We start from the raw sequence: 11,475 nt of genomic DNA, 5'->3' as shown, positions 1-11,475 counted from the left end.
GGAGCAGTCTGTAACTCTGACCCCTAGTGTTTAAAACAGGTACTGCAGTCTAAGTTGTGATCATTGCAGAGAGCTGTGTCCCTGTTTGAACCTCGTTCTCCTCCTGCAGACCACCAGCAGCGGCAGCAGCAGGATGAGCTCAGACGGAGGCGGGCGGCCCGTCAAAGTGGGCTCCCTGGTGGAGGTGATCGGGAAGGGGCAGCGCGGCACGGTGGCCTACATCGGCAACACGCTGTTTGCCTCTGGGAAATGGGTGGGAGTCATCCTGGACGAGGCCAAGGGCAAGAACGACGGCACGGTGCAGGGCAAGCGCTACTTCACCTGCGAGGACAGCCGCGGGATATTTGTGAGACAATCACAGGTAAATAAAAAACCTTTTTCTCCCTCTCGAAGGCCGAGCACGATGTCAGGAACGTTTTTAAAGGATTGAGTTTTTCTTGGACTCACTGGGTCGGTGCGGGGGTTGATGTTTTTCTCCTCTGGGTTTCAGACTCTTTCCTGCTGCAGGCTGAGAGCTCTCAGTTGTTTTCTGATACAACAACAAACAGAAAAATACTGCAGAGTGCGCTCCTGTCTGTTACAGGTTGTTCAAAGGATGGTGGCCTGGAGGGGACAGATAAATACATACTAAAGGGAGGGACGCCATTCTATAGTCAAGACTCATGTGGTCTGAGACTCTGATCCATTACCTGGATGACAGTAGTTTAAGGGAGATCATTTCCTGTGTATCACTGAAGTCTTTGGCAGAGACGTATTTCAGAGAGCATCGTCTCTTTTTGTCTTTCTGTCTCCGTCTCAGATCCAGCTGGTGGACGATGGCGCAGATACGACGTCTCCGGATACACCTGAGCCCAGCACCGGCAAGCTTCCCAAACGAGGTACAAACACACACACACACACACACACACACACACACACACACACACACACACACACACACACAGGCGCCTCGTGTACAGACGCTCGTCATCATCTGCTGTGGGTTTGAATCCCACCTCGGCCTTTTTCTTCATGTCCTCCCCGACTCTCTTCTCCCAACATTTCCTCTTCTCTTCTGCTGAGTAAAAAAAACTTTGGACCTAAACTAAAACATAAAAAAATACATTCCCTGTGTCTCATGTGTGAAAGACAGTTAATCATGTTGACTCGCTCGGGATCCTTGAGGGACTTTAAACCTCATAAAAAAAGGATAAACATTGATCTAATGAACGTTGGAGTCTCACTGTCTTTGTTTGTCTTTGCAGAGATCCTGGAGACGTCCAAGTCCGCTAAACTGGTGAGTCAGAAAACACACCGGAGACCATAAAGCTCCTGTGCAGGAAACCAGGAGCAGATATGACAGCACACACACCTCGCCCTTTACACACACACACACACACACACACACACACACACACACACACACACACACACACACACACACACACACACTCTCCTCTTTGATTAACAAAAGTTTTTGCCTTAAAAAAAAAAAAATCAGAAACTTAGAGAAGAATTGATTAAGTATAAAAAATTATATCAGGGAAATAATGAAATGGAGCTGACGTTGTCATTTTGTGTAATAGAATAATTTAAGATCCTAAAATAAACAATCTATTTGTAATTCATGTAAATGAACAGCCTGGATAAATTCAGCTTTAACAGGGGAAGTCTCCTTCAGGTTCAGGTTCCATATGTGACCAGCAGAGGGCGATAGTTACTCATAAAAACACTCGCTGCTGATTCTCTTCAAAGAGAAATGAAAAGAAGAGATAAGTTCAGACCCGAGCAGAGCGACACTCTGGACCCTCCTCGTCTGAAAATATTTAAAGGGTTTATTTTCTCTGATGTCTGATTTGAATGTTGTTCAGTCTTCAGCACACTGAACAGAAACAACACAGGAAGGAGAAGGAACAAACAGCTGGAGCTGAGGAGAGGCACACGTTTCATTCCTCAGGTCTCTTGTCTGCGTGTTGATTATAACATGGTTTTATTCCACATGTGACACAAACATCTGTGCAGGTAATGAATGAGCAGCGTCGTCATTTCCTGGTTGACATCTGTGAAAATAAAACACATGTCATCAACACTTTGGACACATTTGAAAGCAGTTTGTGTGAAAAGGAAACAGAGCGAGAGTGAAGCCGTGACGGTGTGAAACACGTGACGATCGCCGCGGCCCCCGTCACCTCCAGCATGCCTCTGACCAACTCTTTAACCTCCTTCCCTCCTGTCCTCTCCTTCCTCACCTCTTTTCCTTCGACCACGCAGCGAGGAGTGAAGCCTAAAAAGGTGTTGCATGTTTCTCTAAACCTGGTACAGTGGGTAATGTTATGTCGATGACTGTAGTAACCGTGGCAACCGTGGCTCTGGATGGCCCTCGCTGCTGCTGCTGCTGCTGCATGGCAACAGGGCCCTCGCCCCTTTCATTCCCCGCCCCCTCACTTCATCGCCATCGTTGATGTTGTTGCGGCCGCTTTGTGTCTCTTTGAGTAAAAAACGGGGGGAAAAAAACAAGCGAGAGGTGACCCCTGTCTGCCACGCCCACTTCTTGTCTGTCACGTCACCTCGCCATGCTCTGTGTGTTTGTCTCTGCTCTGTGGCTCCTGATGTTCGTCCGTGTGTGTGTGTGTGTGTGTGTGTGTGTGTGTGTCTGCTGTCTGTGCATGTTGAAGTCAAAGTGACTTCATCTCGTTGGCTGTCGTCTTACTGAGGGATGTTAGACGATCACTGCGAGGACTCTTTACGGCCTGACGCTGAATCTGGTCGGCGTCACGTGAAGCGATTGAGACAAAAAATACTTTTTCCAAACGCTCACAGGGAAAGAGACGTCTGTAAAAGAACGGATGTTTCATGCACCAATGAGCAGCTTTCATTGGAATGAACGGACTCCAATGCTTTATCTATTCTATAACACATCCATGGGCTGAACACTGCAGGGCTGCCAGGGGAGGACTGAACACTGCAGGGCTGCTAGGGGAGGACTAAACACTGCAGGGCTGCCAGGGGAGGACTAAACACTGCAGGGCTGCCAGGGGAGGACTGAACACTGCAGGGCTGCTAGGGGAGGACTAAACACTGCAGGGCTGTCAGGGGAGGACTAAACACTGCAGGGCTGCCAGGGGAGGACTGAACACTGCAGGGCTGCCAGGGGAGGACTGAACACTGCAGGGCTGCTAGGGGAGGACTAAACACTGCAGGGCTGCCAGGGGAGGACTGAACACTGCAGGGCTGCTAGGGGAGGACTAAACACTGCAGGGCTGCCAGGGGAGGACTAAACACTGCAGGGCTGCCAGGGGAGGACTAAACACTGCAGGGCTGCCAGGGGAGGACTGAACACTGCAGGGCTGCTAGGGGAGGACTAAACACTGCAGGGCTGCCAGGGGAGGACTGTTGGGAGGAGAGAGCCCATGTCAGAGGCTTCAGCAATTTACGTAGAGGCCCGAAGCCAAAATTCTTGGTTTCATATCTATGCGATCTAATTTTACAGGACAAGTCTCGAGCAACCTGCAGAAAGGTTGTTTAATTGAAGGAACTACCTTACAGTAATGAGAGTAAATGATGTTATGTGCTCAGACAGTCTGAGGATCTTTGACCGCTCTGAGTCCGACATGCAGGCGTTCCTTCGCTGCTGCTGGTTTGAAAATGTCAGGCTGTGACTCTGAGGTGAAACCTGCAAAGATCAAACCTGCAGAGAATCGATTTCCTGTCAGCTCCGGTCTACTTTATCGTCTCCTGCTCTGCCGCTTCCCCTCAGCAGGGCAGACTTCCAGGATCAGGAGTTCAGCGTCGGGCTCGAACAGGAGAATTAAAAATCTCTGCTCTGTTTGTAGAAATTGCTCCTCATCTATCTTAGGATGTCCTCGGAAACCTCAACGAAAATATTATATCATGGAGTTAAAAAGTCTTAATCTGAAGAGGAGAATATGAAGCAGCAGAAAATATAAAGAAGCTCAATGTAGCTTCAGTGTTTTGTAAATATGGAGAGCTAGTTGAGTAAGCTTTCTTGTAGAGTTCTTCCATCTTTAAAAACTGCAGAGATGAAACGTGAAGCTACCCAGCGGTCCAATCACAGGGCTGCATGTGCAGGTCAGGCTGCGACGTAAATTCAATATAAATATAAATCAGGCTTCACCAAATGATCTCAGCCCGAAGACGATCCAGTTCTTATTTCCTTGAAGTATTTAGTTTTCTTGGTTTGGAAAGTCGGTCATTCTCCTTGACATAAACTCTGCCTCCATTAACGGTTCTCCTTGATCGGGCGTGGCGGTGGAGAGGGCGATGTTCACGTGAAGCGTAAGTGCTCGATCACCTCGCTGAAGGTCAGTGGAGCCTGCCGTGCCTGCCGGTCAAAGGCAGCGGCGTCCCGTCACTGTGAACACAGAGCTGAGAACAACAGACTTCACTCTCTGTTTTGGAAGTGAAACCTTGAAGAGTAAACGTCTCCTACAGGATGACGAGGCTCCTGCAGTAACGGTGACATTGCAGAACAAGTCCGGCGTGTTGTGTTCTGCTGTGTTCGAGCTTCCTGGACAGTAATTTTATCTCCTCTTTGTCCGGCTTGGAGGCTGCAGAGAGCCCCCTCCACTGGGAGCAGGAACCTGATCCATCTCCACCCTTCCCATCACTCTGTCTGTCTGTCCGTCTGCCTCCCTCTCTTGAGCTGTGCACGTCCTGTCGTAGATGCAGCAGCACTTAGAGTGCGGTGAGAAAGGTTTCACATCTCCCTCGGCTGCTCCTGTAATGGAGACACTCAAACAGATTTTCTTTCCGCTTTCAGCCGCCTGGAGTCTGAACTTCTGCTTCTCTCTCTTTCCTCGTAATAAACTATTTTCTTCAATCAAATCCTGACAAACCATCTCGGCACACGTTTATTTACTGCAGCCTTCGTAGTTTAAAGCCAACTTCTCGTGCACACAATGTGGAAGTATTTCAGGTTTAAAGCTCGCTGCTAATCACAGTGAATTAATCCTCTTACACCCCTCTCTGCTCCTGCTGGCTGTCGGTGCAGAGACGAAGATTAGTGCAGCTGAGGAAGATACTACGATGGCTTCTCAAAAGGCTCTGGGCTGTTTGGGGAGTTACTGACCTATTAAATCACTTTTAACATGTAAAGACTTTTTTTATAGAACAATGTCACATGATCTGAAGCTGCAGCTCTCAGTCTTAATTCCAGCTGTCGGGTTTTTTTCCCACCAACTTTGATTGTTCCTCCCTCGTGTAGATTATAATAATTAGGAGTAAAGACTTGTCTGCTGCTTATGTGGAACATTTGAATCCTTACATGTGTCAGTATTAAAGGTCACATATTACCCAGAATCCTCTCCTCCATGTTCCTATAACTCTAACATGTGTCTCTATCCGTCTCCAAACCCCCCAATGATGAGAAAAGTCCATCCTCTCCGTCTTCTGCCTGCTCCACTTTTCAGAAAATGTGTGCTCAAACAGGCCGTTTCCCTTCATGACATCACAAAGGGCAGTAGCCCCTCCCCCAGGTGGGTGACACTCCCACAGCTAGGTGTTTGTTCTGCCCTCTGAGTCTGCCTTCTCACCGTAAACAATAGGACATGGAGCCAGAAAGCAGCGAGTACACCCGAGCCCTTCCAGAGAGGGGGCGTGGCCAGACACAGCTCATTTACATATTTAAAGCTACAGACACAGAAACAGCCTGTTCTGAGCAGGGCTGAAATAGAGGGGTTTATAGACATGATCAAATACAGGATCAGAGTGGATACACATGAGTTAGACTCAAAGTGTTTAATGTTGAATACTTTTCAACTACAAACTTTAAAAAGAAGGTAGAAATCAAAAACCATTCAAAATGAAGATGAAGAACTGGTTTGGAGCTTAATGCATCATTTATAGAGAATAATCACATTTTAAGTCCGTCTGGATTTTATTTATAATAAATGAAAAAAAAAAAGCCTGATCGACAGGAAGCTCTGTGATTTGTGATGCAGATCAGGCGCAGGTTTCCTCGTTGTTATTGTCTCGTTTTAATGAGCCCATAGGACGTGTCTGTGAGTGTTGCTAGGAGACGGGAGAGGCTTGCATCAACGCCACACCACAGTCTCACCCCCACCACCCTCCTCCCTCCTCCCTGTCTGTCGGATGTGCTGATGAGTTGGTGGGTGGCTGGAGGAAGGGAGGGAGGAGGGTGCACAGTGATGTAATGCAGGCGCAGGGCATTGGCTGAGGAATCACAATAAGCAGAGGGGGGAGAAAAGGGGAAACTGGAGGGAGGAGGCAGCAGAGGGGAGGAGACGAAGGTTAAGGGAGGCGAGGCGTCTCCTGTGAGCAGTTTCACGTCGAAGGCTCGCAGTGGCAGCGTGTCAGAGTCGAGCAGAGCGGAAAGGGAGGTGCAGATCGAGGGGCTCCGGGAAAATGGATTAATGAGAGGAGCTGAGAAGGAGGACAAAAAGGAGGACGACAGCAGGAGGAAGGGACAGGCAGACTCGGGGAGGGACGGGAGGGGAGCCTGGGAGAAAATATCGCTGCGGCCATTTGCACCACTGCGGCTTCCCGGCCTGAGCGGCTGTTTGTTTGACTGTTTGTCCTGCTGAAGCCGGCGTCTGTGGATCCTGCATCTCTCCCTGTTGTATCACCTTCCTCTCTGTTTCTCTGTGTGTGTGTGTGTGTGTGTGTGTGTGTGTGTGTGTTCTTCTGTGACTCTGTGTGTGTGTGTGTCTCCTTCTCTTGCAAATATGATGAGACAGACTCCTGCGCCCCGGAAGGTACAGAACTCGTACGATTGTCTTTACCTGTTGGGATTTTCTTGTTGTTGTCTCCATGTTTTGTTTTTTTGTGTTTTTTTGAGCTGCTTGGAAGTTTCTTCATTTGGCTTTTTATGGGAATCGCCCTGTTTTTACTCCCTCCTGTGATATCTGATGTTCCCAGCGTGGAAGTAGAAGAGATCCTGCAGCTCGTCTGATCTTTGTGCAGTTTATTTCCCTTCAGTATTTAATTTATTTATTTATTTTGCCAACTCACAGTGCCTCTCCTGCAGAATCATTTCTTTACATGTGTGTGCAGAAGCTTCCGTTGGATTCCTCCGTCATCTCTTTAATTTAGCCTCATCATGCTGGACGTGTTTGATCCATCAGCTGTGTAACAAACAGAGCAGTTCTAGTACAGCTTGTCCTTCTATGTCGACACTGTGGCTTAGGAAGGCTGTCAGCTCTTATTGTGGTCCAGCTGTTAGCTGAATGGTCCGCTTCTAATCCGATAAAGGAACGATCACTCGCCAAAGGGCTGAAGCACAGAGACGCACAGAGACAGAATAATGGACACGAGGAGGGAAAGACTTCAGGTCAGCTGCACAGAACTGAGTTTATCTAATTAAATATTTAAAACTGTGAGAAAAAACATCCGTTTAGTTTCTCTCTTCAGGTTTTTTCTTTTAAAAAGTAAAGACACGATCTCTTTTAAGTCATTTCACAAAACTTTAGTTTTCATAATCTGCCCATTTTCTCAGATCTTTCCTTCTTTATGAAACAGTTAAAATCGTCCACATTTGCAGGTCAGACTTCAAAGTAATCAGATCGTCTCAAAGTGAGGACGTTTCCCAGCTGTGCTGCACGTCTCGAACACGCCGCCGTCTGCAGCGTGACGGAGCCATGCCACAGAACTGGGCTCCTTTTTTCTGTCCGCCGAGACACAATGCAGTCATTGAGGTCACAGCGGCCGTACCAGCCACAGTGTCGGAGGTTATTAAGGTCACGTGGGGCGGAGGAGAGGAAACGAGGAGTCAGGGTGCATCCTCTCTCTGCTGTCTGTGATCTCCTGTTTTAATACGCCTCACTAACCCTGCCTGTTTGTTTCCTTCCCTCCTCTCCTCCTCTCCTTTCTCCTTTGTTCCTCTTCCTCTCCTCTTCCTCAGACCACGGCCAGAAGGCCCAAGGTGAGCCCGCTCCTCAAAGTCTTCAGGGGCTTCACACGTCGCTCAGTGTGTGTGTGTGTGTGTGTGTGTGTGTGTGTGTGTGTGTGTGTGTGACACTACATCACCAGACAGGATTCACAATCATCACCGTTGGTTTATCCAAATGTTCCTTCATTTTCACGTCTCTCACACTACACGCCGTCCCGTCCACGCCGTAGCGTCCTCCTGCACCGTGGCAGGGGAAGTTCCTGCTTTTGATTGGAAGTTGCTCACCTGTGTGAATCATGCAGTTCTGTAGTCACGGCCTGCATCCATGTAAAGAGAGAGAGTCATTTCCTCTCTACGTGTGATGGATGCAGGTCGCTTTGTTGAAGTTTAGATATATATGTAAAAACAGCTGATGAGCAGGAAGGAGAGAAGGAGGGAAGGAAGTGAGGAGTCAGCGACGGCTCGTGTGCTACCAGTTTAAGTCCTGCCACCTTAGGATTCAAACTCAGACATAACGTTGGTGGTTAGTGAGCACGCTCCATGTACGGAGGCTTGAACTCCGACCTGTAGCTCCTTTCTCATGCTCTCTCTCTCTGTTTCTCTCTCTCTCTGTCTCTGTCTCTGTTTCTCTCTCTCTCTCTGTCTCTCTCTGTTTCTCTGTCTCTCTCTCTCTCTCTCTCTGTCCCTCTCTCTCTCTCTGTTTCTCTCTCTCTCTCTGTCTCTCTCTGTCCCTCTCTCTCTCTGTCTCTCTTTCTCTCTCTCTGTTTCTCTCTCTCTCTCTCTCTCTCTCTGTTTCTCTCTCTCTGTCCCTCTTTCTCTCTCTCTCTCTCTCTCTCTGTCTCTCTTTTTCTCTCTCTCTCTCTCTCTCTGTTTCTCTCTCTCTCTCTCCCTTTCTCTCTCTCTCTCTCTCTCATGATGACATGAAAGGTGACGGTGTGAAGTTTCCAGCAGCTGTGATCAGAAGCTGAGTCGAAGCTGTTTATCATTACTGACGAGTCGAGTGAAGTTTATTTGTACGGCACGTTTAAATCAGTCAAAATGATTTACAGACAAAACCCCAAAAAAACCCAGACTGACCCGCCGGTCAGAACCAGGAACCTCCACTGCACCACTTCACGTCTTTATGTTTGTTAGAATATTCTGGAAAGTGACATTAGAGGATTAGAAGAGGGGACTCCATCATGGCCGTTCGTCATTAACACCAGCTGGAACCTTCACACAGACTGACTGGACTTGTTTCCGTCCACAGCAGCCCAGTCGGACCACAGGCACGGCTGGGAAGGGCGCCGCGTCCGGCTCGGCCTCGGCCTCGGCCGGCGAGATGAGCAGCAGCGAGCCCAGCACGCCGGCACAGACCCCTCTGGCAGCTCCCGTCATCCCCACCCTCCACTCGCCAGGAAACCTCCCAGCTCCTGGTCCCAGCAAGGTCAGAACCAGAACCAGCACACTGTAGTTTACCATGACTCTTTATCCACGCACACGCGTGTGACTGAAACGTGAGGGGACGTCTTCTGTGCCATCGCTCCTATAAATACATCTTTCTACACAGCTGTCACTTTGAGTTTGTGTGTGAGGAGCCAGAGGCCGTCACACGGAGTCCATGGACTCTGCTCTCACTGGAGCATCGAGTTTTTAAAATGAAAATAATCCAGAATGTTTTCAGAACATTTTAATGTCCATACCGATAAATCTCCTGAGATCTATCCTCGATCTTTAGAGGTCCACGAGGTTCCAATCTGATGGAACCTCAAGCTCGTCACTGGTGAGTTTATACTGAGAGTTTACTGACCGCTGAAAGAGACATGAGACGACGTTTCTACACGATGAAAAAGCTGAGGGTGTGGCTTTAGAGGGAGCACAGAGGGGGGAAGGGGCGTGGCTTTAGAGGGAGCACAGAGGGGGGAAGGGGCGTGGCTTTAGAGGGAGCACAGAGGGGGGAAGGGGCGTGGCTTTAGAGGGAGCAAAGAGGGGGGAAGGGGTGTGGCTTTAGAGGGAGCAAAGAGGGGGAAGGGGCGTGGCTTTAGAGGGAGCAAAGAGGGGGAAGGGGTGTGGCTTTAGAGGGAGAAAAGAGGAGGAAGGGGCGTGGCTTTAGAGGGAGAAAAGGGGGAGGGGCGTGGCTTTAGAGGGAGAAAAGGGGGAGGGGCGTGGCTTTAGATGGGACACAGATAGGAGGTGGGCGTGGCTTTAGAGAGGGGGAAGGGGGCATGGCTTTAGAGGGAGCACAGAAGGGGAGGGGGCGTGGCTTTAGAGGGAGCACAGAGGGGGAGGGGGCGTGGCTTTAGAGGGAGGGGCGGGTGCAGACGGAGCACTGAGGGAATGCTACTTTCACAATCCTGCTCGTTTATTAAAAGAATAAAAGATCACCTCTGCCTTTTTAAAGACAATCAGCTGAAGCTGCTTCAGTCACGTTTACTGATTTATTCTGGGATTCTAACTGTTAAAAATCAGCTGCCGTCTTCATGAAGCTGATCCGTGTTTTACCCCCTCAGGACGACGTCACTATGGAGACACAGGTGCAGTAAAGCGGCGTGATGTTTTTCTCACACTAACATGTGAACGAGCTGTCAGGAGTGTGAAGTTTGGTCTTTAATTGGCGTGCGAGCAGCGACGCGTGTGAGGTCGATTCACTGCATGGAAAGTGAAACATTAACACGCACGCCTGACGCTTCGCTGTCACGACTGGCTGAGAAAAGATGTTTTAGAAGGAGCATGTGAAGCAGGGTGTTTTGTTCCCCAGGAGGAGGAGGCGCTGCGTGGTCAGCTGAAGGACCTGGAGGAGAAGCTGGAGACGCTGAAGATGAAGCGGACGGAGGACAAGGCCAAGCTGAAGGAGCTGGAGAAGCACAAGATCCAGCTGGAGCAGCTGCAGGAGTGGAAGACCAAGATGCAGGAGCAGCAGGCCGAGCTGCAGAAACAACTGAAAGAGGCCAAGAGGGTGAGAGGCGGAGCATGAAGCCGTGATCGCAGAGACGCACGGATGATCAGACTCAAGTGTGACGTCATGTTTCACAGGAGGCAAAGGAAGCCCAGGAGGCCAAGGAGCGTTACATGGAGGAGATGTCGGACACGGCGGATGCCATCGAGATGGCCACGCTGGATAAGGAGATGGCCGAGGAGAGGGCGGAGTCTCTGCAGCTGGAGGTCGACTCGCTCAAGGAGAAGGTGGACGAGCTCACCATGGACCTGGAGATCCTGAAGCACGAGATCGAGGAGAAAGGTGCCGCCGAGACGCTTTACATGTCTTTAGCATGACGAGCGTGTTTTTATGTCGCCTCTCGCTGCTGCTGGAGAGACGGAGCTCCGACAGTCATGCATGTTGAGCTGAGGTTGTGTTTGTGGCTCGCTCACAGGGTCGGACGGGGCGGCGTCCAGTTATCACGTGAAACAGCTGGAGGAGCAGAACAGCAGACTGAAGGAGGCGCTGGTCAGGTAGGTCTTCAGTAACCTAGCAACACGGTACGTCTTAAAGGTACAGTGTCATTATTCTTTACTTACTTCATTAAACATCACACAGAATAATAAAAGTCATTTAAAACCAAATGTTCTGTACAGGAAGTGTCACCTTTAAATGTGTTTCTTGGGTGGCGTGTTAGGATGCGTGACCTGTCGTCGTCAGAGAAGCAGGAACA

At 49.4% G+C, this 11,475-nt stretch overlaps 1 protein-coding gene across 5 annotated transcripts in view; it reads left to right on the top strand.

Moving 5' to 3' along the window:
- dctn1b (dynactin 1b) overlaps positions 1-11,475 on the top strand; it is a 23,800-nt gene that overhangs the window by 5,217 nt on the left and 7,108 nt on the right. The window contains exons 2-12 of one of the 5 annotated variants that reach the window (XM_079369853.1): positions 110-361; positions 800-878; positions 1,245-1,276; positions 2,251-2,271; positions 6,696-6,713; positions 7,859-7,879; positions 9,096-9,272; positions 10,584-10,781; positions 10,859-11,063; positions 11,197-11,275; positions 11,440-11,475. The exon at positions 11,440-11,475 is cut by the window's right edge and continues 124 nt beyond it. In XM_079369853.1, coding sequence (XP_079225979.1) covers positions 134-361; positions 800-878; positions 1,245-1,276; positions 2,251-2,271; positions 6,696-6,713; positions 7,859-7,879; positions 9,096-9,272; positions 10,584-10,781; positions 10,859-11,063; positions 11,197-11,275; positions 11,440-11,475 — 1,094 coding nt within the window. In that variant the 5' untranslated portion in view covers positions 110-133. The remainder of the gene's footprint in view (positions 1-109; positions 362-799; positions 879-1,244; positions 1,277-2,250; positions 2,272-6,695; positions 6,714-7,858; positions 7,880-9,095; positions 9,273-10,583; positions 10,782-10,858; positions 11,064-11,196; positions 11,276-11,439) is intronic. The other 4 variants (XM_079369854.1, XM_079369855.1, XM_079369856.1 and 1 more) reach the window with 4 other exon arrangements.

This window comes from Symphodus melops (assembly GCF_947650265.1).
Source record: "Symphodus melops genome assembly, chromosome: 19".
Classification (NCBI taxonomy): Eukaryota; Metazoa; Chordata; class Actinopteri; order Labriformes; family Labridae; genus Symphodus; species Symphodus melops.
Note: the sequence above shows the minus strand (reverse complement) of the source record. Positions and strands in the feature narration are given on the sequence as shown.